This window comes from Theropithecus gelada, chromosome 3, assembly GCF_003255815.1.
Source record: "Theropithecus gelada isolate Dixy chromosome 3, Tgel_1.0, whole genome shotgun sequence".
NCBI lineage: Eukaryota > Metazoa > Chordata > Mammalia > Primates > Cercopithecidae > Theropithecus > Theropithecus gelada.
In genome coordinates, this window is record NC_037670.1 from 30,047,637 (window position 1) to 30,074,071 (window position 26,435).

The window sequence follows — 26,435 nt, forward strand, 5'->3', positions numbered from 1 at the left end:
AAACTTTTTTTTTTCTTTTTTTAAATTTTAGTAGAGACGGGGTTTCACCATGTTGGCCAGGCTGGTCTTGAACTCCTGAGCTCAGGTGATCCACACGCCTCAGCCTCCCAAAGTGCTGGGATTACAAGCGTGAGCCACCGCGCCCAGGCTTTTTTTTTTTTCCTACGTGCTGTAGCTTGTATATCTATTTCCCTTCTTTGAAAATGTGTGCTTGGAAAAATTGATTGCAGAAGGTCTAAAATAGCCATGAAATCAGTAGCAAATTTTCTCTTAGATGTACTAATTAATGAGATGCTGCTATATGTTTTTCTTTTAGGGAAAACATAAAACAGATAGTAAAACTCCTTGCAAGTGTTCGAGCTTTGGATCATGCTATGTCTGTTGCAAGTGACCACAATGTGAAAGAATTTAAGTCTTTGATTGAAGGAAAATAGATCTGTGAGACTGAAAAACCTATTTGCTTGATTACCATTCCCAATGTGTAAATTTTGTATATATGTAAAGTTTCTTAAACTGTAAAATAGCGATTCTTGTTTTAATACAAAAAACATTATATTCAATACTGTGTCCTTAAATGATATTTCTTCAGAATGAAAGGAATTCAGATTATTTCTAGGAGTCTATGAATGTTTACTGCCTGTCATACTTTGTTTACAGAAGTATTTTGTATGGTCATTTAAATTAACCCTCTCAGTTAATTGTCCCCTGTAAACGATGTGTGCAGTGTAAATTGTGTAATTATGCATATATATATTTATACCACCATGGATTTACTTTCACACTGGAAATTTGTGGTGTTTTTCTACAGAGGAAGCCTTTTAACAGCAGAAAATTATCCGGTAGCAAATTGTCTTAGGGAAATTACTACACTGTTGTAACAAAAGGGCTGGCAAGTGACTAAATGTTCATTACCTTTTGGTTAGCGTTGCTATCACTGTAGCTGTGCTGCCTTAACATTGAGAGTTGAGTTGTGGACTTAGTCGTTGAGTGAATGTTGAACTTTTTTCCTCGAATCAGCGTTAGAGTCAAATGTGGGTTTAATGTGAATGCTAAATGATATATGCAACATACTTTCAAATGGAACATAGAAATTTCACTTTTGAGAATAATAAACCCACAACCTAATTGCATGGTTTTGGGCTGACCGTCCTGTCTCATTCATGATTTTACTCCCTGCCCAGCTTGCACATACATGCATTTGAATTTTAGTAGTCTGTCATATTTAAAATCCCACATATGTGAGTTAAATATGCAATAAAGAATACGCCTTGCTGATTAGCCACACCCAGGCAATTTAATATCCATGGTCTTCTATAATGTTTATATCACATTGTAAATATTCAAAGAACTTGTTTTAAAGTTTATGCTTTCTGATTCTGTGATTTTCAAAAGAGGAATTTTTTGGAAATTAAGGACTATCGTTTGATAATTATATATGTAATTAAGCTTTAGCCAAGCATTAAATTAATTTTTAAATATATCCTTTTTTGTATTTTCCTGATGATGACTAAGTTTGCAGCATTTCAAATGACTAATAAAGTGGGACTATGAGCAGGCCCATGTGTACCCTTGATCAGAACATAATATGCAGAACAGTGTCATGCACTCTATTTCCTCTGTTAATTTTATCTTATCCCTACATCTTTGTATTAGTTCATTCTCAGGCTGCTATAGGGACATACCCAAGACTAGGTAATTTATGAAGCGGTTTAATTGACTCACAGTTCTGCATGGGTGGGAAGGCCTCAGGAAACTTACAATCATGACGAAAGGCACATCTTCACAGGGTGGCAACAGAAAGAATGAGTGTCGAGGGAAGGGGGAAGCCCCTTATAAAACTATGAGATTTCATGAGAACTCACTAGCAGGAGAACAGCATGGCAGAAACCACCTGCCATGATTCAGCTATCTCCACCTGGTCCTGCCCTTGACATGTGGGGATTATTACAATTCAAGGTGCGACTGGGTTGGGAAACAGCCAAACCAAAACAGTATTCATTCTGGATGAATTTTCTGTTACACCTTACAGGCCTACTAAGTAGAATTAAAGTCAGAACACCTATTCCTCATTTTAAGTAGAATAAAACATATAAACATGTATATGTATCACATGCAGATCATTTAGGCCTTAAACTGCATATTATTTCCAAACCCATTAGACTAATTACTCTGCTTTTAAGAACTCTTAAACTCAGGCTTTTTTCCTATGAAATCTATCAGGCTATAGGTTTCAGGAATGGGTTTGAACATCACACTAGGAATTTGATGTAGGGTACATAAAACCAATAGTTTTTCTATCTCAAGCAGAACATTTTTATTCCTGATATAGCTTAAGGACATTATTTCTTATGAAAGGAATTCTCAAAAGATAAATCCAGAACCATTTTAATAAAGCTGGTTTTGCTTTTTAGTTTTTTCTTTTGGAGCAGTCCTCTGAATTAACTCCAAAATAGGTGACAAATGTTTTTGAGAAGGAAAACTATTGAAACAACATAGTCAAGAGTGACTAGTACTACTGTAGCCAATGATGTTGATGTCTCACCATGTCCCTGTTCTTGCCACTGGTGTCCTCTTGCAAGTACTTGCTCCTCTGCCTGAGGGCTTTTCTTTGGCCTGTGCAACAGGCTGGAGTGTCCTGGAGATACTTCTTGGAACAGATCTCAGCCAAGGGAGGAAAGGAATTGGAGGTTAAATGCCCCAGTGAGTCAGTTGGGGTCCTCTTGGGAGCAGACACTGAGATGGCATTAAATGTACAAGAAGTTTACTGGGGGGGAATGTGTATAAGAGAAAACAGGGGAGCCTGGAGGAGGCTGGGAAAGCTGTCAGGCAGGCAGGTTTCACCTGTGTGAAGGAAGGAGGGAGGGATGAAAGTCTTAGACATTGGTGCAGTTCTAAAGTTTCAGCAGGGCCAACTGGCAGCCCTGACAGGTACAACCAGGGTCCCCTTGCTAATATGAGATCTGAGAGAATTTCATGATCACTAAACCCAATTTGCTAATCTCTCAGGTAGGAAAGCAGATATGGTCCACATTGCCTACAAGAGGTCTTCAGTTGAGTAGAGCCATCGTTGCCTGCAGTGGTAACATTACCAGCATCCAGAATTGGCCAAAAATGGAAAGTGCTAATAATTGTCCTTGAAATCATGAAACCCTTACAAAAATGGTCAAATGTTACAGAGCTGCAATATAAAATAGGAAGCTGTAAGTTGCTACATTGTAGTGGTTGTTTATGGTTACAAGAGCTCTTCTCATCTCTAACATGGCAATACCTGTGTAATAAAGGGAGTCTTGCCATTCACTGATTATGACAAAACATTTGATTTGTTGTTTCAAGTAAATGAAAATGAGAAAAACACTGGCACTACATGTAGGAAGAAAAATTAAATATATCTGAATGTTTGGGAGGTCTTGTACTTTCATAAATGTTTTGAAGACTGCCCTCCAGAACTGAAACTGTCCATGGATATGGGGTTCACAGCTGCTAAGGGCTGCTTCATACTGCCCAAACACAGGCTGAATATTGTTATATGGGATTGGTATCGAAGTGCAATGTAGACGGGCCCCTGGCCTGCTTCTGGACTCTAGCCCCCGGTAATTTGTACTGGGTTCCTGTGAGTCCTAACTCCAGAGGCTTAAAGGATACAATCATTCAGTACAATGAGAATCCCTAGCAGATGACTTCTTAGGATCTTGTTAAATATCTTTAGGAAAATATATGAGAAAAGTTTTGACAAAACACTGCAGAAACCATTCTAAGCTACTTTGCAAAAACATTTTGATCATGAAAGCTTACCTTTTACGCGTAACCTTAGTGAAATTGCTGTTGCTTTGGGACCCAGAGTCAACTTGAACAACTTGAACACAACTCTAACCTTGAAGGTTGAGCCCTGTTTTTGGCTCCTGTTTTTGGCACTTTGATTTCCACAAGAATCCTTGTGTGTCATTAAAATAAACCCCCTTCACTTGATCTCTCTTCAGTTGGTCTCTTGTTCCAAATGAAAACACTTCATTTTTATCTTTCACAAGTTTCCTGTTTGCTCTAGTGGCAATTTCCTGTCTATGGTACCTGCAAGTTATTTTTCAGTTTTTTTTTTTTCCCCCACAGTGATTCTGCTCTCGAGCTTACTAGTTTTTTATTCATAGGATTTCCATTTTTCTAATTTAAAATCTCATCCTTCACTGGTTACATTGAATTTCTTTAAAGAAAAAGCTAATGCTCTTTGTAACCTACTGTTGTGTTGTCTTTCGAGACCACTGTTTTCTCTTGAAGAATGAGCCATTTCTTTCTCAGTCATTGGTGGGGAGCATGGCCAGGTACAACTAGGGTCTGCAGATCCTGCTATACTATACTATATTAGGACCAGGATCTGCAGAGCACTATACTAATTGCTCTGCAGATCCTGATCCTGATATAAAAGTTAGCCTATGTAACCTGAGAAGAAGCTGTTAAAGGTTATTGAATCAGATTGTGACTATTTCCCTGATTTTCCATGTTGTCTAGCATTTTTGACAAAAAAAAAAAGCCAGACAAAAGAGAAAAGCAGGTACTACTACTAATTCACATAGTAATCACCTGTCAAAATTTATAGCCATGCACTTGATATAGTTTTTTAATGTGATTATTTGGGATTATCATTAATCATCTGTAAATACGTAAATTCTTGTATAGTCTGCCTGGGACATACTATTAGGTTGGGCCATATGTTGCCACTATGTGAGGTTTTTTTTTTTTTAACCTATGGAAATAACAATTCCATGTTTCCACATAATGAATTGCATATTTCAACGAGAGTTACCCATAGGAGAAATAACTTGCTCACAAATCAACATTGAAAATTTAGGGTGTTTGTCTTTACTTTGTTCTGTTGGATGTGATATCTGAAACACCTACCTGGGGCTGTCTCTCTCCTGATGGAAAGTCACATCAGCCTTGTGTTGATTTCTTGTAGCTGGTGTTACAAATTACCACAAACTGGGTGGTTTAAAACAACAAAAATGTATTTTCTCACAGTTCTGGAGGCCAGAATCAACAGGGCCATGCTCCTTCCGAAGGCTCTAGGCTCAAATCCTTCCTTGCCTCTTCCAACTTCTGACGGCTGCTGACATAGCTTGGCTATTGCCAAGCTCCAATCTCTGCTGCTGTCTTCACATTACTTACTTTCTTTCTCTTTCTCTCTCTCTCTCTCTCTCGTGTGTGCATGTTTAATTTTCCTCTGCCTCCCTGTTATAAGGACACTTGTGATTGCATCTAGGGCCCTAGAGCCCACCTGGATAATCCAAAATAATCTCAAGACCCTTAATCAAATCTGCAAATTAACCTAAATTAACATTCACAGACAAGGACATCTTTTTGAAGCAGCATTTTTTAGCCTCCCACAGGCTCTTCATTGCTCAGTTTCAAGGGTTGAGTTGGTGTCAGCCTGTCTCTGTAGGCCCTTAGGATCTCACTAAGAAATCTGTGTATGCCACTTAACCTATATTTTAAGTCACCCTACCCCAAAGACATTTCAAGGTCAGTGAAAATTTTTCCAGCTATTGTCAAATGCTGTAACAAAAGTAGAAGTATAAATAGGAAAGAGGGACGAGAAAAAGAAGATAGAACCAGTCAAGCCACTAGTCAAATTGCCTTTATGTTTTTCAAACTCTGGGCATGTCTTTTCATGACTAAAATGAGATGTGGAAAAGCTGTGGCTGTCTAACAATCTAGGAATAAGAGTCTTGCTACCCCCCAGTTTAATTTGAAGAAAGAAGCAGGAATTCCAACCCACAACCCAGAAATTTTGACCTAAATCTCCTTAGTTCCAAATAAAAAGGAACCAGGAATATGCAGAACACCTGTTCCTAAAAGAGCTTAGTACCCATGCTTCACACTGTAAGAGAGGATGCGTTTCTAGTGTAGCCTTACAGACACACAGGCATGGTGGAAAGATTTTGGGCTTTGGAGTAAGTTAGTTTGGTTCCAGTTCCCAACTCCTCTTGAAACTGAGTGATTTCAGTTGTCATAAAAGGTACCTCTCAAGCAACGCATTTGATATCGACAGTTTTTTTTCTGAGACAGTACTGAGATAGAAGCCCCCTCTAGTTCTTACAACGAAATCCAAGAATCTTTGTATTTCTCCTTCATGACTTGAAGTGGCTTCTTTTCTAATAAATTTAGTTCCGTGTCCTGAAACCAGGGTGGGTGCAGCTTCTCTAAAATGGATGAAAAAATCAAGTCACATGACAGGGCCTGAAGAGGGAAATGATTTTTGCCACATAACCAAATTTAAATTCTGCTTTGGCTGTTAAAAACCAGAAGGAGAAGAGGTAAACAAAGAGCAAAGGCAAGTGGAGACAGTTTGAGTGCTGGGTTCTTCAGGTTTTCAATTCCTTTCTGCCCTGTTGGCTTTGACTTCATTCTCATACTTATTAGGTCTATTCAATGGAAGCAGAAATAAATCTATGGGACACGCTGATATTAGCCAGGAAGCACGATTTGTTGAAAAATGAGGATGCGATAAAAGGGTCAGGTGCCTTTAGTCACTAAATTCCACAGTTGGCAAAAGCTATTCATCCATCAGTGACAACCACAGCTGTAGTGGTCTCCCTACAGCCATGTTTTGTTGGACTCAGCCTTGAGATCCTGGTTTGTGACTTCCCACTCTCCATCGTATACACCTGAACACTCTTCGATAGCACCCTGTGAGCTCCAGAACACACAAGAAAAGGCACCGAACAGAACTGTCCCAGAGCAGGCATTAGTTTTTCTTCTGCTACCTAACCCGACACTCAGACTAGGAACTCGGTGCCATTTGCTGGGCTGTCGACACCATGGACAGCTCTTCAGGCGCCACCTAGTTGGCTAGGCGAGCCGACCATACCGAGCCCTCCCTCCTCTCCCGTCAGGCCCGTGGGGGCGGCAGGGGGTGGTCCTGACGCCCAGCTTGGGGAGCAGCAATACGCAGCCCCCCAAGCTTTTCTCCTGAGTCCCTCCCCGGCGCTCACGCTCTGAAGAGCCCACGCAAAGGGACCAAGGAGGCCGGATCTTCCCTCTCCTTGCACCCCCGGCGGTGGGATCGCAGCTCGGCCTGGGGGTGGCCGCAGGAGGCGAAGGTCGCTGGAGACTGAGGCTCTGGCCGCCCGCTGGTGCCCGGCCTGGCCAGTAGGCGCAGAGTGGGCGTGATCTCTCTCCTGACGCCCCGCCCCTTCCCTCGTGAGGGGCGGATCTTCCGCCCGCTGCCGCGGCGCAATGCGGAAGAGATGGGCCTGCTGGAGCGGAAGTGACGCTTCTGGAGGCAGTGGCGGCGGCTGCGGGAGAAGGAGGAGGAGGAGCCGGAGGAAGGGGTGAGCAAGCCGGCGGGGGGCGGGGAGCGGCCGCGGCCAGACCCACCGGCAGCCGGGCGGGCGGACGCCTCCAAGACCAGCCTCTGCCTCCGCAGCCTCAGCGGGAGCGGTGAGGGGCGATCGCGAGCAGCCGGGGTGCGGGAGAGCGGGCGCGGTTGTGAGGAGACCACGGGTTGTGCAGGGCGCCGCGTCAGGCTGGGGGCTGGTGACAGCGGCTGTCAGCCTGTCCGCGGGCACGAACCGAATCCGCCTGGGCGCCGGGTCATCTCTTCTGGCGCATAAATGGAGGGTTTGGGCTTCTCGGCTCATCAGTCTCTCTGAGAAGGAGCCGTTTTCCTGGGCAGTCGACTTCCCGGGACCCCGAGGAGCCCCAGTCGGGTCGGTGCCCCGAGTCATGACTCTTCCCGGGTGGCCATTCGTATTTTTCGGCCCCGCCTGCCGTCCCCCGAGCCGACGGTAGCCCGGGGCAGGGGAGGCGGTGGTAACCTGTGCCGTTTCCCTTGCCCTTCGTCGCCACCCCCAGGAGAGCCTGTCGCGTAGAATAATCCTTTTCCTCCTCCTGCCCCCTAAGGAGCTTTGAACCAGCCTTGTCACCCTTCCCTCCCACCTCTGCTCCTTTCCCCTCGAAGGAACTGCTTGAAGTTTCCAAATCGGTTCCCTTTCAACGTAGTGACAGATCTTGAAGCAGGAAGCTGATAAACAACTCCGAACGAAATACGCTCAAAATTTTTCCTTTCAGTAAGCATAAATTAAACGGGAAACTCAACCAAACCGTTGATGGACTTACAGTGCTAAAACCTTGTCTTGCCTTGGTATGAGAATTGGTAGCTTTTCCTCTTGCTTTTTGGTAAAATTAAGTGACGACTTATCTTTTGGAACAAGCCATTTTCTCCCTGAGCTGTCTGTTTTTTCCCCACCCCAACCCCCCATCAAAACCTGGCAGGGAGGGACTTTTGGATGCTTTGCAGTCCTTGCTGCAGAAGGAAACATCAGCTTCATTTGCTTTGCTTTGCTTGGTTTCCACAGGGCTGCCTCCGAAGAAAGGAGAATGGCGTTCAGTAAAGGATTCCGGATCTATCACAAATTGGATCCCCCACCTTTCAGCCTCATAGTGGAAACTAGGCATAAGGAAGAATGTCTCATGTTCGAGTCTGGGGCCGTCGCTGTGCTCTGTAAGTCATCTGTTAGAGCCCAATTTATCATGGTCTCTGCTTTGATTTGAAATAATTCAGATGCAACCATTTTTAGAAAAGAGCCCGACAACCCTTTCACTGGATTTCCTCTAGCAGATTATGCTTGTATTTCCTTCTAATCAAACTTATTTTCCTGTAAACTTTTTGTTAACAGGTTTTTGTTGAGGGGGGGTGCAGGACGATGCCAGTTTTGGTGCAGGATTTTGCTTTCTTGGGTTCTGCTGCTGCTTCTAAAAGTAAATTTTTTTTCCAAAGAAATATTGTTGCAGTTTGTATCATATATCACATAAACCCATACGATGTCTTGCTTGACATATTTACTGGTAGGTCAGTTATAGTAGTAGGTATTAGCTAATGTTTTTTTTTTTTTTTTTTTTTTTTTTTTTTTTTTTTTTTTTTTGAGATGGAGTCTCGCTCTGTCGCCCAGGCTGGAGTGCTGTGGCCGGGTCTCAGCTCACTGCACGCTCCGCCTCCCGGGTTCCCGCCATTCTCCTGCCTCAGCCTCCCGAGTAGCTGGGACTACAGGCGCCCGCCACCTCGCCCGGCTAGTTTTTTGTATTTTTTTAGTAGAGACGGGGTTTCACCGTGTTAGCCAGGATGGTCTCGATCTCCTGACCTCGTGATCCGCCCGTCTCGGCCTCCCAAAGTGCTGGGATTACAGGCTTGAGCCACCGCGCCCGGCCAGGTATTAGCTAATGTTATCCAATATTGTTGGAGTATTTATGTTATGGCCGTTATGTTTTCATTAAGGGAATTGTAAACAACCTCTAGATTTTCATGTGAGATACATGATTGATTTTATATTATTTTAAAAAGTATTTTGATAGTCTAATTTAAAGAAAAGGACTATTGTACCACAATAAAAATATATTAGTAAGGTCTGAGTTATTTTAGGGGCAGATGGATGAAATTAAAATTAATTTGAATATTATGTTTCTTTCTTAATGTAAGATATGCCAGGTGTGGAGGCTCATGCCTGTAGTCCCAGCACTTTAGGAGGCCAAGGGGGACAGATCGCTTGAGGCAGGGAGTTTGAGACCAGTCTTGGCAGCGTGGTGAAACCCTTTCTGTACAAAAAATACAAAAATTAGTCCGGTCTCGTCGTGTGCACCTTTAGTCCCGGCTACTCAGGAGGCTGAGTTGGGCGGATTGATTGAGTCTGGAAGGTCGAGACTGCAGTGAGCCTTGATCTAGCCGCTGTCCTCCAGCTTGGGCATCACAGTGAGACCCTGTTTCAAAAATTAAAAAGAAAAAAAAAAGTATATGATTATATATATATGAATTAGGCAGATAATCCTAGTGTTAGGATTAGTTTAGTTACTGATTATATCCTTATAAATTAAAAATAGTGTTTGAAAGGCATACTTACAAATATAAGCCCTTAAATATCTTAAACTACTAAGCTTTCTCCAGCCTCAGTAAATGAAGAGCTTAAGACCACACTGTTTGCATATAGAGTATTAATGTCAGTTAAAGTGTTAACTTGACTAAAATAGTACAATTGCATCTGATGGGGAAAAAGATAGTGACATAATGAAAAGAAGCAAAGAACAGTGTATAAGAAATATATATTTGGTACATAAGTTTTTGAATGAAGGAGAAGGGGCTCTAGGTCTAAGAAATAAGTATAAATAATATTGACTGTACTCAATCAGTATGGGCTTAATTACTTCAAGTTGTTTTTTGGATTTAAATCAAACTGTACCTTGGTACAGTATTAATTTCCATTGCATATATTTTTATACAAGTGTAATTCTTATACTGATGAATTCTTAATAAAAATATTTGGCGGGGGGGCGAATGTTTGCTTTTCTATGGAAAGCATTTTTCAGCTGCTTGTGTTTTTTGGTGACATTACCTGACTTACTAATCTTGTATAAATTCTAAATGTGTCTTTATGATTACTCATAACAGCAAGTCACATTTTCAGCTGCAAACTGTATTACTTATAGTTTTTAGAATTATTGCTATACTTTACTCCAATGTTAGGAAACCTAAGAATAATCATATTTCCAAAACCTCCAGCAGCCATCTTTTATGCCAAATAATGGTTTGTTTTTGCCAAAAGGCCCTAAAACATTTATTTTGGCATTAATGTGCATTCTAAGGAGAATGAATATTAAAATATTGTCTAAACTATTCTGTTTTCATTAGATTTAGACTATGTGAGTAATTCAGAAAAAAAAAATGTTGGAATATTGCCTCTTTCTATAAAGCTAACATAAATGGATGTCTAATCTCTTGGAATGTCATTATCTTTCCTACTATAAACTTTACAGTAATACTTTCTTAAGTCATTTGACTTTTAAAATTAATTTGGCCTTCATTTTGGAGTGATACCAAGGTTTGTATTGTGCTGTACAGTGTTCACTTTTAAAATCTTCACACTTTAAAAATACCTATTGTATTCAGAAGCTGTGCTTGGAAAATATCAATGTGTTCTCTTCATCTTCAAAAATCCCAGCTCCCTGAATTTCAGTGCATTCTGCATATTCATCTACCTGTAGAATCTTCTAAAATCATGTTTTGTTTGTTTGTTTTTTGAGACAGGGTCTCACTCTGTTGCCCAGGCTGGAGCACAGTGGCGTGATCTCGGCTCACTGCAACCTCCGCTTCCTGGGTTCAAGTGGTTCTCCCGCCTCAGCCTCCCAAGTAGCTGGAATTACAGGCATGCGCCACCACGCCTAGCTAATTTTTGTATTTTTAGTAGAGGCTGGGTTTCACCATGGGCCAGGCTGGTCTTGAACTCCTGACCCTAGGTGATTCGCCTGCCTCAGCCTCCCAAAGTGCTGGGATTACAGGCATGAGCCACTGTGCCTGGCCCTAAAATCATTTTTTATAGTAAAGCAAAGTGTAACCCTGTTTTTCACCAAGATTAAGTTTATTCTCCTCAACCTGTTATTTGTCCACTGTTGATCTCCTTTAAGGAGATCTGGTGTTTCCTCAGTGCCTTCCCAAGCACCATGCTTTTTTCAGCTTCATTATACTGTTGCTTTTTACACCTTCTTCCTCTAAGACTGTTAGAGTGCTGCTTCTCTAATCTGAGCCTGTCAGTCCCACTGAGGTCCTCCTTGGGTCTTCTTCCTTCGTAAGACTCTGCCCCAACCACTCCAGCTCACCTTTATCTCTGCCTTCCCTTCATTTCTCTAGAACTTACTCTGTATCACAAGGTGCATACTTTGTTTTCGTTTTTATTTTTTGACACAGGATCTTGTTCTGTCACCCAGGCTGGAGTGCAGTGGCATGATCACGGCTCACTGTAATTGAACTCCCGGGAACTCCCGAGCTCAGTTGATCCTTCTGCCTCAGCCTCCTGAGTAGCTGGGACTATAGGCGCACACCACTATGCCCAGATAATTTTTTTTTTTTTTTTTTGTAATTTTTTGTAGATACGGGGTTTCGCCATGTTGCCCTGCTGATCTCAAACTCCTGGGTTCATGGTCTCCACCTGCCTCAGGCTCCCAAAGTGTTGGGATTACAGGTGTGAGCCACTGCTCCCAGCCAAGACGCATACTTCTTATGTGCTGGTTTTGTTGCTGTCTAAATGCTCATATGTAGGTGTTTTCTTGGAAATGGGTGGTGGAAGCGACCTTAGCAGGACTTGGTCTTTATGTACCCAAAGTTCCTAATTTCAAGTCTTTACTTGCCCTGGCTTTACTTTAAAGAGTAAATTTTAAACGGACATTTTAATCAGCGTACAGTGTTGAGGATTAGCAATCACTTAATTTTCTTGGCTTATGCTGAAGTGTCATGAGATACCAAACATGAAACTTTATCTTTCATGTTATTAGCACATACCAAAAGGTTGCAAGTAAAAATACAATGAAAATAGTCTCAGACCATGGATCCCCTTAGGGACCCGAGTGTTCACTAATGCAGCCTCAAGACTGTCTTTATGTTGATAGGATTCTAAGCTTAAATCGGTCATGATGTTATGACATTATCAGTGTTATAGTCACCTGGGCAGCTTTTACAAATACTGGTGTCTGGGCTCCAGCCCCCTGGATGTTCTGATATAATTAGATAGTGATGCTCATTTCTGAGCAAAGTGTATATAGGCCTTTCTGTGATAGATTAGGGGATTGCTTTTTTTTTTTTTTGGCTTGCAGATTTCATCCAAAATAACCATGTTTCCAGAATTTTAATGCTGTTGTCTTTTGTGGGGCTACTAAGTAGTTTTCTTAAAACTCTCAGGCTGAACCAAGTGCCAATACTCTTGTAGCACTTTGAGTATAGTGCCTTCATATCATGGGGAAATGTGCTCAGGTTCTGTGTCTGGATGCCGCGCTTCTTGAGGAAAAGGCCCGTGTGTCTTAGTAATATTTGCAGTCTTAGTGCTTAGTGTAGTGTTTTACTCATACTTGAAGAAAATGTGATTATTAAATGAATGACAGTAAGGGAAGGACTAACCTAGATTACAAAGTTGATAAACATGCAGTTATTATGTTTGAAAATATGAGGTATTTTTCTGTATATTTTTGTTGTTGTTGTTGTTGTTTGAGCAGAGTCTTGCTCTGTCGCTGAGGCTGGAGTGCAGTGTTATGATCTCAGTGCGCTACAACCTCTGCCTCCTGGGTTCAAGTGATTCTCGTGTCTCAGCTTCCTGAGTAGCTGGGACTACAGGTGCACACCACCATGCCCAGCTAAGTTTTGTATTTTTAGTAGAGATGAGGCTTCACCATGTTGGCCAGGCTGATCTGAACTCCTGAACTCAAGTGATCCACCTGCCTTGGCCTCCCAAATTGCTAGGATTATAGGCATGAGCCACCAAGCCCAGCTCTATAACACTTATTTCATATACATAACATAGATACATACATACACATACACACATATATATATAACATTTATTTTTTCTTTGAGATGGAGTATTTTTTTTTCTTTGAGATGGAGTTTCATTCTTATTGCCCAGGCTGGAGTGCAATGGCACGATCTTGGCTCATCGCGACCTCCGCCTCCCGGGTTCAAGTGATTCTCCTGCCTCAGCCTCCCAAGTACTTAGCTGGGATTACAGGCATGCACCACTATACCCAGCTAATTTTGTATTTTTAGTTGAGACAGGATTTCTCCATGTTGGTCAGACTGGTCTCGAACTCCCGACCTCAGGTGATCCGCCCACCTTGGCCTCCCAAAGTGCTGGGATTACAGGCATGAGCCATCGCGCCTGGCCTATTTCCTATATTTTTAAGAATTGTTATCTGACTGAACTGCTGATATAAAAGACATATATTACACATTATTTAGATTTGTTATTGACAAATTCTATTGGAAATAACTATTACCCACATTATTAAGGTTCTTCTGAAATGCCAATTTGAAATGTCTGTGATAAATGTTATTTATTATTTCTATAAGTACTATTAATTTGTTTCAAAATTACTTTTTTTTTCCCCCAAGATGGAGTCTTGCTCTGTCACCCAAACTGGAGTGCAGTAGTGCGATCTCGGCTCACTGCAGCCTCCACCTCCTGGGTTCAAGCAGTTCTCCTGCCTCAGCCTCCCAAGTAGCTGGGACCACAGTCGTCCGCCACCACACCTGGCTAATTTTTCTGTATTTTTAGTAGAGACGGGGTTTCACCATGTTGGCCAGGCTGGTCTCGAACTCCTGACCTCGTGATCCACCCACCTCAGCTTCCCAAAGTGCTGAGAATATAGATGTGAGCCACCACGCCTGGCCTTCAAAGTTACCTGTTTAAAATAGAAAATAATTTCATTATTTATTTCTTCTGTTGCATTTATTTATTTAAAACACCTTCTAAAAAGTTCTTACCCTTAGATAACAGTTAATATGTTTTTTAGTAGTGTACCCATTTTTAGCATTACTCAGTTTTGAAAAGTATTTGTACAGCAAATGTTTGATTGAATTGCAATTTGATGTCTTTGGAATAGTGGGTCAGTGTAGCAGGTGAGCTCTGTGACTAGTTTGCTGCATCTACCAGTTTAAGCAGCTTGTGTGATGGTTAGCAAGTTATAAATAGGTACATATTTTTTTCCTGGAAACAGTTTATTAAGAGATAAAAGATGTCTCTCAGCTTTGTGTACAATTCATTATTCTTAGTCTTTCTACAGTTTACACACACATACACAAAGACTGTCACAGGAGAAGGACAAGCCATCAGTCCGACATACATGCGTTACATTTACAGTCTCAGTGTTTTACAGCCCATCTCAGGCTTCAATAAAGTGAATGATTCATTTAATAATTATGTCCTAAATAGAAGATGGAGTAAAGAAAAGGTCAACATATGGGAAATGGAGGATAACTGTAAAAACAGAAGTCACGTAAAAGATGGGGATGTGAGGTGACGCCATGGATTCCTAACTCTTAAAATTAAAACTTTTGCTCTTTTCCATATTACATGCTAACATGGGAGTAAGGATGAATTGCTTTTATCTGTCTAGTGGTAAAATTATTTCAGACTTTTCAAGTAGCATAATTTGAGTCAGATTAGGACTCTTTAAAAACCATATCACTGGACCTGGTTTTCCTCCAGGTTGTCCATATGAGATTCTTTGTCTACCTAATTTTTTCTTACAATGTAAGTCATAATACTATATATAATACTAAATATAAGTCATAATACTATAGGATAATATTCTGAGATCTTTATTACAGAATTCGAAATAATCCTCTCTTTTCTATAAAACTGCATAGTTAAAGGACTAATCATAGTGAAATGATAATGGCTACCACTTACTGGAAGCTTATTCTGCCAGTCACAACATTAAGCCAGAGGTTTTTAAACTTCGTTGTTTTATGGTGACCTTATTATCTCATTAAGTTTTTTTTTTTTTCCAAGAGAGTTTCGCTCTTGTTGCCCAGGCTGGAGTGCAGTGGTGTGATCTCGGCTCACCGCAACCTCTGCTTCCTGGGTTCAAGCAGTCCTCCTGCTTCAGCCTCGCAAGTAGCTGGGATTACAGGCATGTGGCACCACGCCCGGCGAATTTTGAATTTTTAGTAGAGACGGGGTTTCTCCATGTTGGTCAGGCTGGTCTTGAACTCCTGACCTCAGGTGATCCGCCCGCCTCGGCCTTCCAAAGTCCTGGGATTACAGGTGAGAGCCACTGCGCCTGGCCTCGTTAAGTTTTTCACAACACCCCTCTGCCACAGACAATACTTAATAGTTCTGTTTATTAAATAGTTACGTCCAATAAATATGTGTGTCCCAACAACTTTTATAGCTGTTCAAAAAAAAAAATGCAGAAAAAAATAGAAAATTTATTTTCTTCATAAATAACCACAGTTTACTAATGAGATGTGTGTGCTTGTTGAGCACTGAGCGCTGAATAGCTTTTCTTTTTTTTCTTTTTCCTTTTTTTTTTTTTTTTTAAGATGGAGTTTTACTCTTGTCACCCAGGCTAGAGTGCAATGGCACGGTCTCAGCTCATTGTACCCTCTGCCTCTGGGTTCAAGCAATTGTCCTGCCTCAGCCTCTTGAGTAGCTGGGATTACAGGCACCTGCTACCACGCCTGGCTAATTTTTGTATTTTTAGTAGAGATGGGGTTTCACCATGTTGGCCAGGCTGGTCTTGAACTCCTGACCTCAGGTGATCTGCCCACCATGGCTTCCCAAAGTTCTGGGATTACAGGCATGAGCCACTGCTCCCAGCCTGAATAGCTTTTCAAACCTTGGAACAGATTGAACACTGCCATCCTCATTTCCTGTTCCACATTGATTTTCAGGTGACACTTGCTTTTATCACAGCAGCCAGCAAAAACCCAGTTTCACTAATATATATCATCCAAGGAATGCACTGCAATCTGATATGACAACTCTGAAGCACCTCAGGTTAATAGTTTGGCTGGTTTCCAGCATGTGTTGAGAATCTCAGTGTTTCCTTCTGTTTAAAATATGCAGCTTTCCTGGGAGTTTGCTATAGTGCTGTGGGGCATCTTAGCACAGAGTTTAGGAGATGTGGCATTTGACACAATTTTTTTCATTCAGTTCAGATTGTGCTTTTATCCGTGTTTCAGAGATTTGGAAACTGAGGAATGGAAAGATAACTGCTCTAATGACATAGTCCTACCATTTAATTTTTTTACTGTAATTATTGTTTGTGCTGTTGTGAAGCTATTGTATTACTGTATATTGTGTGGCTATTATTTTCAGGGGTGGGGAATGAAGCGTGAAAAGAAGGGAAGGCGTTAAGGTTAAGGGTGTAATTGGTAGCATTTTCTAATGAGGGAACTGTACACTTGTGTTTTTCCCTACAAACTATTAATATGTTAGTATATTAGAGGAGAAAGTATGGTTTAATTTACAGTAAAGTCATTAAAAACAAAGTTTCTTTCCTGGGCCAAGTTAAATGTCAGGTTCTAGAATTTTGGATAAATGTAGTAGGTGGTAATGCCAAACAGTGTGTATAGTTTGTTTTTTTTTTAATTGCCAAATGCTGTCAGCATGATTGCCCTTTAGATAAGTTGCAGTGTCCTGTCTCTTTTTAAGAAAAATTTGCAAGTTGAGGGAAGAAGTGACTTTTTATAGTTGACTTTTTCAGCAGAGAAATCATGAAATTTAGACTTGTTGGATATCACTTTATGTTAGGGTTGCAAAAATTCATTTTCTTTTTATAAATACTTTTGGAAGGTGCATATTTCTTTTCTTATGTGCCCCTGTAGTCTGAGGAATGTACATATTTAATAGAAAGTAACTTAAATGTCAACTCTTTAAAAAGAAAATCAACTGAACTTTTTAATTCTGGGTTGGTAGTAGGATTAACCTAGGGCCAAACCGGTAGTTAGTTAAGTACTTTCATTTCTTCACCACTTAACTTTTCTATGAGAAAATAAAAAGGAAAGGCAGAACTTCCACTCTCACTGAATAGTAAAAACTCTGTGACTTTTTATTGCATCATCTCATGTCTATCAGATGTTCTAACTTGTCCTATAAAATGTAAGTAACTCAGGACTGTAACAGGAGCTTCTGACCACAGTGGAGTAACAAGAACTAGATTTACCCTCCTACCTTAATTAACAACAACAAAATGAACAAAATACATGGAATGATTTGCAGACCTTGAACAAAAGGCAGCATAAGATGCTGACCCCCGAGAGAAGGGAACCAAGTGAGGTGGGCTTTATGAATGCTCCAGCTTACTGCCTGGAGAGCTTCCAGGCCACAGCAGCAGAAGAGTCACTCAAACAAAGCTTGACAGGATTCCTGAGTAGGGAATATGGGGAGACCAAGGCAGCCAGAATCTCAGGGCTGTGTGCTAGAGACGAGACAGTTGCACAAAGAGCTCCAGAGATCTGTGGAGGACTCCGCTTGAGACTTCAGCTGAGTGCTGATCGGTGCCAGTGTGTAAGGAAACCATTTGAGGCAGGGAAAGAATCACCAAAAAGGATTAGGCAGAAAAATTTCTGGAGCTCACACAGGGCTAGGAATAGTTCATGTTTAACAACCAGAGTGGAGAAGTCTTGCATGGAGAATTGGGTTGAGAACTGAAAAGGGTATACTGCTTCAGTAAAGGGGCAAAGTAGTCCCAGACTAAATTCCACTCCAGCCCTCCCTAACAAAGCTTCAAAGCAAGACCCAAAGGAATAACACTGTTTCCAAGTAACTTAATTTCCAAATAACTGTATCCCAGAATGAAGTTTAAGAATATTTATAGGAATATAGGAAAATACACCTCATAAGGAGCGAAGTCAAATGTAGAAACAGATGCTGTAATAGATAAGGACATTAAAACAGCTGTTAGAAATATACTCCATATACTCAACAAGTAGAGGAAAATATGAGCCTGTTAAGAAGAGATATGAAAAATGTGAAAGAGGCCAGGTGTGGTGACTTACACTGTTAATCCCAGCACTTTGGGAGGCCGAGGTGGGTGGATCACCTGAGGTCAGGAGTTCAAGACCAGCCTGGCCAAGGTGGTCAAACCCTATCTCTACTAAAAATACAAAATTAGCTGGGCGTGGGGGCAGGCGCCTGTAATCCCAGCTACTCGAGAGGCTGAGGCAGGAGAATTACTTGAACCCAGGAGGTGGCGGTTGCAGTGAGCCAAGAGCATGCCATTGCATTCCAGTCTGGGCAACAGAGCAAGACTCCATCTCTCAAAAAAAAAAAAAAAAAAAAGTTAAAGACCCAAATTAGACTTCTAGATGTGATAGGGATTACTGTATTAGACATTGCAGAAGAAATGATTGGCAAACTTGAAGACATAGTAATAGAAACTGTCCAAAATAAAATATGGAGAGAAAAAAGGCTGAAATAAATAAATACACAGAGCATCGGTGAACTGCAGGATGACTTCCAGTGACCCAATGTACATGAATATGTGGATCCCAGAAAGAAGGTGGTAGGGAAGAAAAATACTTGAAGAAATAATAGCTGGCAATTTAGCAAATTTGATGAAAGCTATGAATCCACATATCCAAGAAGCTAAATGAACACAAAGCATTACTGTTTACCAGTGATACAGAGAAGATCTTAAAATTAGCCCAAGGAAGAAAAGACACACATGTACAGAAGAAGAGTGAAGATAAGAATGATAGTAGACTTTTCTTTACAAGCAATCCAAGCCAGAGGACATTGGGAACATCTTTAAAGTACTGGAAGGAAGAAACCAAACCAAACCATCCACCTAGAGTTTTGTACCCAACCACAAATGAAGATATAAAGACTTTTCAGACATTCGAAGGTTGAAAAAATATGAGCTAATTATAATGATTAGTAGTTTAATATTGTAGTATTACCTTTCTTAGCATCCAATATTACATTTTCAAAACTTTTGAGATTATAAAGTCTGATTCAGTGAAATTTTGAAAGAAGCATACAAAGTGAAAGAAGCAATGAAGAATGGAACGGACTAGTGCAATTGGTTAGCCTTGTAATTAGAGTATCAAAAGGAAGTATAGTTTTAAAAATTGTGTATCATATTTTTACTGGTGACAATTAAAATTTGCTTGAGTGTTTTAATGGTTGTTAATAAGAATTTGTATTTTATCTTTTTCCAACTTAAATAGAGTTTATAAGTATAAGCCATTGCTGATCTGTGGTGTTATGTATGTGAGCACATGCATTCACATTGGGTTGCATTTCATAGCTACTGAACCAAATTACTGAATAATTTGGCACTTGGAGAACATAAATTTGGTAGTTGGAGAGATGTATAAATTCTTCTTGGTTGGATACTCATTACTTCCTCAGTTCAGAATGAAAAAATTTTAGACCCTTGAAATTCCTGGATAATTCTGGGCCAACTGAGTCAGTGAAAAGAAAAAAATTTTTAAAAAACTTTATTGTCTCAAAACATTAAATATATATATGTTAAATGTACTTATTAAAATTTTGTGTTTCTATTTCATTATAGTCTTTTTAAACTTTATATATATAAAAGTGTGTCTACTTACATAACTAGCTCTTAGCAATAAATATTTTTTGAGTTATGTTTCATTCTGTTCACTGGTGGACCATAGGATTGCTGTAGTCTGTTGAATCTGTTGCTGAAATATAGATAAACAAAGTCATTTAATATCCTGTGGACCATGTGTGAACTATAAGTAGAATGAATCTTCTTTTTAAAATTTTTTTTTTTTTTTTTTTTTTTTTTTTGAGACAGTGTCTCACTTTGTTGCCCAGGCTGGAGTGCAGTGGCATGATCTTGGCTCACTGTAACCTCAACCTCCTGGGTTCAAGTGATTCTCCTGCCTCAGCCTCCTGAGTAGCTGAGATTACCAGTGTGCATCACCATGGCCAGCTGATTTTTGTATCTCTTTAGTAGAGACAAGGTTTCACCATATTGGCCAGGCTGGTCTCGAACTCCTGACCTCAAGTGATCCACCTGCCTCAGCTTCCCAAAGTGCTGGAGTTACAGGCGTGAGCCACCATGCCCAGCCTCTTTGTTTTTATTTTTAAATTCTGGAATCTTATAATTAAGTAAATTTCTAGCTGTTTGTACCTTAGTGCTCATTAGTTGTCTGTCCTTGGTTAGCGTTGGGAATATATCTTTGGCCTATCTTGTTTCCTAGTTTTATCAATTCTCTTAGAGAATGGAGTAGAAAGTATAGTTTTCAGATTTTTAGTTGTGGCAAAGTGACGTGGGATTGATACAGAGCTGGGTTGAATAATTATGCTGGATGACACAATTGAGATCCAGCTTTTTGAAACTCAGATAATGGGTTAGAACCCACAAAATGAAAATGCACTTCCCCTTGCACTGGATTGAATGTTTGTGTATTCCTGAACCAAAAATGACTATTGAGATATCATGTGCTGTTTGGATCAGGTAGATCGTTGGCAGAAGAAGGTAGAAATTTCTGTGATTTCCATAGTATCACAAACTGGTGGCTACCAAATGAGGAAGAGTTGGAATAGGTACCGTATTGATGGTCTTATCAACCACTGCATACCCTCAAACCTGATCTTCTTCAGTCTCCCTTATCTCAATGGATTGCACTCCATCTACCAAGTTGTTTCAAACAACTTAAGAATCATCCTCAACACCTCTTCCCCTCACATTTCACACATTCTGTCTATTACCAAGTCTAGTCAATTCCTCCTCTTAATTTCCTTGAGATTCCATGCAACTCCCTCCATTTAGCTGGCTCTGTTTCAATCAAGACTCTGTTGTCTCTTTCATGGATCATTACAATTGCTTCCTTGACTGGTCCCTCTGCTTCTACTTACCCTACCTACCCCCAACAGTCTTTTAAAAAACACAATTTAGATCTTATTATTCCCCTGCCTAATACTCTTCAGTGATTGGCCACTGAAGTTAAAATCTAAACTCTAAGATGACCTATAATAAAATCGGGTTTCTGCTTCCCTCTTCAACCTGTTACCACTTTACCTCTTGGTTTCTATATTCCAACCTCATTGGCCTTCTTTGACTTCTGAATGTGCCAAATTCTTTCTGGCTTCAGGGTCATTACCTATGCTGTCCCTTCTGCTCAAATGTATTTTTTTTTAATAATAAGCTTTTTAAATTATAATACATGTAGAAAAGTATATAAATCTTAAACATACAGCTTGATATATTATTATAGGATAAACATACCCTTATTACCACAACTGGGTTGAGAAATAGAACATTATTACTGGCATACCAGAGAGCTCTCCAAAGAATAATCCCCTCATGCTCCTTCCCAATTATCTTTATTATGATCTGCAAAGATAATCACTATTCAGACCTCTTATATCATAGAATAGTTTTAAGTGTTTTTCAACTTAACATAAATGAAATCATTCTCTGTGTATTCTTTGGTATCTAGCTTCTTTCACTCAGTGAAATCATCCATGTTGATACCTGGGAAATCATCCATATTGTAGCAAGTGGCAGTAGTTTACTCATTTTTGTTGCAGTGTAGTCCATTTTATGAATATCAAAATATTTAGCTGTTGACATTTGCTTTATTTCCAATTTTGCTATTATAAATGACACAAGTATGAACATCCTTGTACATGTTTTTTGGTACATATATGTACACATTTCTGTTGGATGTATTCTTAGGAATGGAACTGCTGGATCACAGTATATATGTCACCTGAAACGTTTTTATCTCCACTTTATTTGGCTAGCCTTCCTGTCTCTATAAAGATCACTTCCTCAGTGAGGTTTATTCTAATAATTGTCCTCCTCGAACAAACAATTTTAAATTAGGTTCTCCCATTGTAATCTGTTGGAACTCCATTATAGTACTGACTATAATTTATAATTTTGCATTTTTATGGTTATATAATACCTGTCTTCCTAATCTAATTTCTAAGAAGGTGTCACGGAACTGACTGTTTTTATTCCTAGAACCTTACCAGGGGCCTGGTGCATGGTAGGCATTCGGTAAATGCTTCTAGCGTAAATGAATGAAAGTTTTTTGTTTTTTTTTTCCCTTAAATGTCACCAAGATTAGAATGTGCAGTTTAAATAGGACATTAATTTAGATAGTTTAATGTCTTTCAGCTGGAATTTTAATTACTTCTGTAAGAGGAACCTTTCCTTTTAAAATAATTTTTCTCTTTATATATGAATGGAAAGAAGCTTAACTGCCAGCTAGTTATGTGATCTTGGATGAATGATCTAACCCCTACTCTTTTTCTTCTGAAAATGAGAAGCTTGGATTGCATGATCTCTAGGATCCTCACACAGGAGGTTCTCCGGTTCTATACCAAAGTGTCTGCATGCAAATAAGCTCACCACAAACTGCAGTGCATGCAACCACAGGCAAATTGTGGTTCTAGAGAGATCATTCTAACATGCAGTCTTATTTTTACGTTGTTATTGACCTTCTTTAGCTTGGTCTTCTGTATCAGCTGGGGAAGAACAGTGTATTCTCAGACTGGAAGGTTTGAGCCACAGCAGAATGTTGACATTGGATAGTAGGCCCTTCATTTGCATGGCTTTATTATTTAGCTTAAATTATTATAATTCATCAGAAGTTAGAGAAATTTACATTTAAATTTCATCCTCCAAATACTGTTAAAGTTAAATGAAAGTGGCATTTAAGTTACCTATTGCTCTTGGATAAGAAGTTAATTTTGTTTCTTTCCCGTTCAGATGTGGAGTTACCAATGCAGGTGTGATTATCATGTGACAACTATTTTATGTTTAACAAGCCTCTCTTTTAGAGCCACAACTCATGAAAATCAAGAAATAGGCATATGATTATGTCTTCATCTGAATTTTTATAGTTTAATCCTAATACTTTATTATTTGCCTTAAATTCTAATTTGAGAAATGAGGTGGTAATACAACCATGCTGAATAATGCCAGTTATGTCACATGACGTAGTATCATAGAAGTAAGTCACTGCTGGGCACGGTGGCTCACACCTGTAATCCCAGCACTTTGGGAGGCCGAGGCGGGCAGATTACAAGGTCAAGAGATCGAGACCATCCTGGCCAACATGGTGGAACCCCATCTCTACTAAAAATACAAAGATTAGCTGGGCCTGGTGGCGCGTGCCTGTAGTCCCAGCTACTCAGGAGGCTGAGGCAGAAGAATGGCTTGAACCCAGGAGGTAGAGGTTGCAGTGAGCCAAGATCATACCACCGCACTCCAGCCTGGCAACAGAGCGAGACTCCATCTCAAAAAAAAAAAAAAAAAAAATTAAGTCACTCCAGAAAAAAAAAGGTGGAGGATGTCAAATAATATTATAGAGCACAATTAATATGTTAAATTTTGATAGAGAACAATTGATACATTTATATTCTGTTTTCTGTAGTCTATAAATAGACCACCTCTACAGTTTCTATTTTTGTTACCTTCCAGTAGCTTAAAAGAGGAATAGTTGTAGGTTGGGCCTCCCTTCAGTCATGCATGAATTTGTTCGGGTAAAAGAAGTTTGAAAACATGCACAGACTAAAATAAGGAAGGAGTTGAGTTATCTGAATTAAGTTGTAGGATATTACTACCTCACGGCTTTATATAGTTTTAAATATTTCCTAACTTCTTCTGTGATAATGAGCAAAAGCCAACTTACTATTTTCCAAGGATAGTTTCCGTTTCAACAGGTAGAATATTAAAACTAAATTATTTAGGATGAATGTAAGGAAAACATTGATGGCAGGGTGTAACAATATTTACCCTTCCTAAGGCCTTCATTCTGGAATTACTAAATCTTCTCCTTTCTTAATTTAATATACATTTACTATTTGATGCGTGTTTGAGAGCCTTGGGAAGTGTGGGCTATGGGACCATTCTAAAGATTGTAGGACTTACTATTCCCTTTGAAGTTTATGAAAGTCCAAATCCATCAGGTACAATGGCTCACACTTATAATCCCAGCACTTTAGGAGGTTGAGGTGGGAGAATCGCTTGAGCCCAGGGGTTTCAGGTTACAGTGAGGTATGATCATGCCACTGCACTCAGGCTTGGGTGAGAGTGAGAGATCCTGTCTGGGGGAAAAAAAAAAAGTTCAAATGCCTATTGAACTTTTGGCTAATGCACTCCTGGTCTAGGGTAATTAGAGAAAAGTACTTCTCTGATCCCTTAGAATTCCAGTAGCTTCTGGCTCTCTCAAGATAATTGGCCAGAGTTATCTTCTCTCCTTTCTGAATGTATCCAGTATTTTAAAGAACGTAATGAGAATAATTTTTTTAACATTTTATTTGGAGAAATAGTGTAACTGTTATATATGTCACCTTGCCTCCATAATCATCAACTCACGGACACTTTTGTTTTTCTATATTTCTACCTACTATCTCTCCCTCCTTTTTTATTTATTTATTTATTTATGTTTTTATGTTTTTATTTATTTATTTTGAGAAGGTATCTTGTTCTGTCACCCAGACTGGAGTACAATGATGCAATCTCGGCTCACTGCAACCTCAACCTCCCGGGTTCAAGCTTTCATGCCTTAGCCTTCCGAGTAGCTGGGATTACAGGTGTCTGCAACCACGCCTAACTAATTTTTGTATTTTTTTAGTAGAGATGGGTTTTCACCATGTTAGCCAGGCTAGTCTCGAACTCCTGACCTCAAGTGATCCTCCCATCTCGGCCTCCCAAAGTGCTGGGATTACAGGCATGAACCACCACGCCCCACCTGATTTCCATTTATTTTACATGAAAACATTGCAGCGAGAATTCTGTCAATACTCTTTAAGCATAATGTAAGTACATGAGTTTAATAGGCAGTGTTTTTGGCTGGACACCATGGCTCACGTCTATAATCCCAGCACTTTGGGAGCCCAAGGTGGGAGGATCACAGGAGGTCAGGAGTTCAAGACTGACCTGGCCAACATGGTGAAACCCCATCTCTACTAAAAATACAAAAATTATTTGGGCGTGTTGGTGGACACCTGTAATCCCAGCTACTCGAGAGGCTGAGGCAGGGGAATTGCTTGAACCCAGGAAGGCGAAGGTTACAGTGAGCCAGGATCTCGTCACTGCAGTCTAGCCTAGGTGACAAGAGCGAGACTCCGTCTCGAAAAAAACAAAAAACAAAAACCAAAAAAAACCAGGATTTTTTTCTTTCTTTTTCTTTTCTTTTTTTTTTTTTTTTGAGATGGAGTCTCGCTCTGTCGCCCAGGGTGGAATGCGGTGGCGTGATCTGGGCTCACTACAACCTCTGCCTCCTGGCTTCAAGCAATTCTCCTGCCGTAGCCTCCTGACTAGGTGGGACTGCAGGTGTGCACCACCACACCCTGCTAATTTCTGTATTTTTAGTAGAGACACGGTTCCACCATGCTGGTCTCTATAATAAACTCCTGACTTCAGTGAGCCACTCGCCTTGGGTCTCCCAAGGTGCTGGGATTATAGGCGTGAGCCACTCTGCCCAACCGGCAGTGTTTTTTCTTAAGTCAGTAAAAATTTTACTGTCTAAAAGTGAGTTGGATCCATGGGTGAATTGAAATATATTTCTAATACTTAAGTAAGATTGGTTTTTATGTAGCTTTTTAATTGTTCTGTGATTAATAGGTCATTGAAAAATGAATCTTGTTGTTAAAATTTTCTTATTGTCTTTATGTGGCAAGTTTTGGTTATACCTAACCTGTTACATTTCATTCCACCTTTATTTTTTATGGAGAAACTACTCTTTTTAAAATTTAAATTTATTTTTATTTTTTATTTTTTAGAGTGGGGTCTTGCTATCTTGCCCAGGCTGGTGTTGAACTCCTGGGTTCAAGCAATCCACTTGCTTGACCTCTTAAAGTGTTAGGATTACAGGCATGAGCCACCACGCCCAGCAAAACAATTCTTTTTGGGCCCACAAAAAAGTTTTTCTTTTCTAATAAACAGTTGGTATCAAATGAAAAAAAAAAAAAAAAAAGTACCTAAGAAAAGGTATGAACAAAAAATGGTGTTGAGTATGACATGGGAAAAATAAAGAGTCTTTTCCTTTAAAATGAGCTATAGAGGGAGTTAGGTACTATTTATTCCTAAGGTGTTATAGCAGAAACTTTAGAAGTTGGAATTTGCTTTAGCTTATGTGTTCAGCATGTGAGCTAATGAGGTGCAGGCCGCCTTACCTTAGCTGAACTGCT

General features: G+C 40.0%; 2 protein-coding genes and 1 long non-coding RNA gene across 6 annotated transcripts in view; 2 read left to right on the plus strand and 1 right to left on the minus strand.

Moving 5' to 3' along the window:
• The window catches only part of PAXBP1 (PAX3 and PAX7 binding protein 1), a 38,289-nt gene extending 36,809 nt beyond the window's left edge, over nt 1-1,480 (plus strand). The window contains exon 18 of the mRNA XM_025380609.1: nt 317-1,480. Within this exon, the coding sequence (XP_025236394.1) occupies nt 317-434 (118 nt within the window). The 3' untranslated portion in view covers nt 435-1,480. The remainder of the gene's footprint in view (nt 1-316) is intronic.
• A 983-nt stretch (nt 1,481-2,463) lies between these two features.
• Nucleotides 2,464-5,312, minus strand: LOC112621255. The gene is made up of 2 exons (XR_003118694.1): nt 4,891-5,312; nt 2,464-2,841 (listed from the first exon to the last, which is right to left on the minus strand). It is a non-coding gene; the product is annotated as an uncharacterized LOC112621255 (long non-coding RNA).
• Nucleotides 5,313-7,227: 1,915 nt separating this feature from the next.
• Nucleotides 7,228-26,435, plus strand: part of SYNJ1 (synaptojanin 1) — a 101,481-nt gene continuing 82,273 nt past the window's right edge. For 2 of the 4 annotated variants that reach the window (XM_025380212.1, XM_025380210.1), the window contains exons 1-2: nt 7,228-7,322; nt 8,349-8,494. In XM_025380212.1, coding sequence (XP_025235997.1) covers nt 7,228-7,322; nt 8,349-8,494 — 241 coding nt within the window. The other 2 variants (XM_025380211.1, XM_025380213.1) reach the window with 1 other exon arrangement.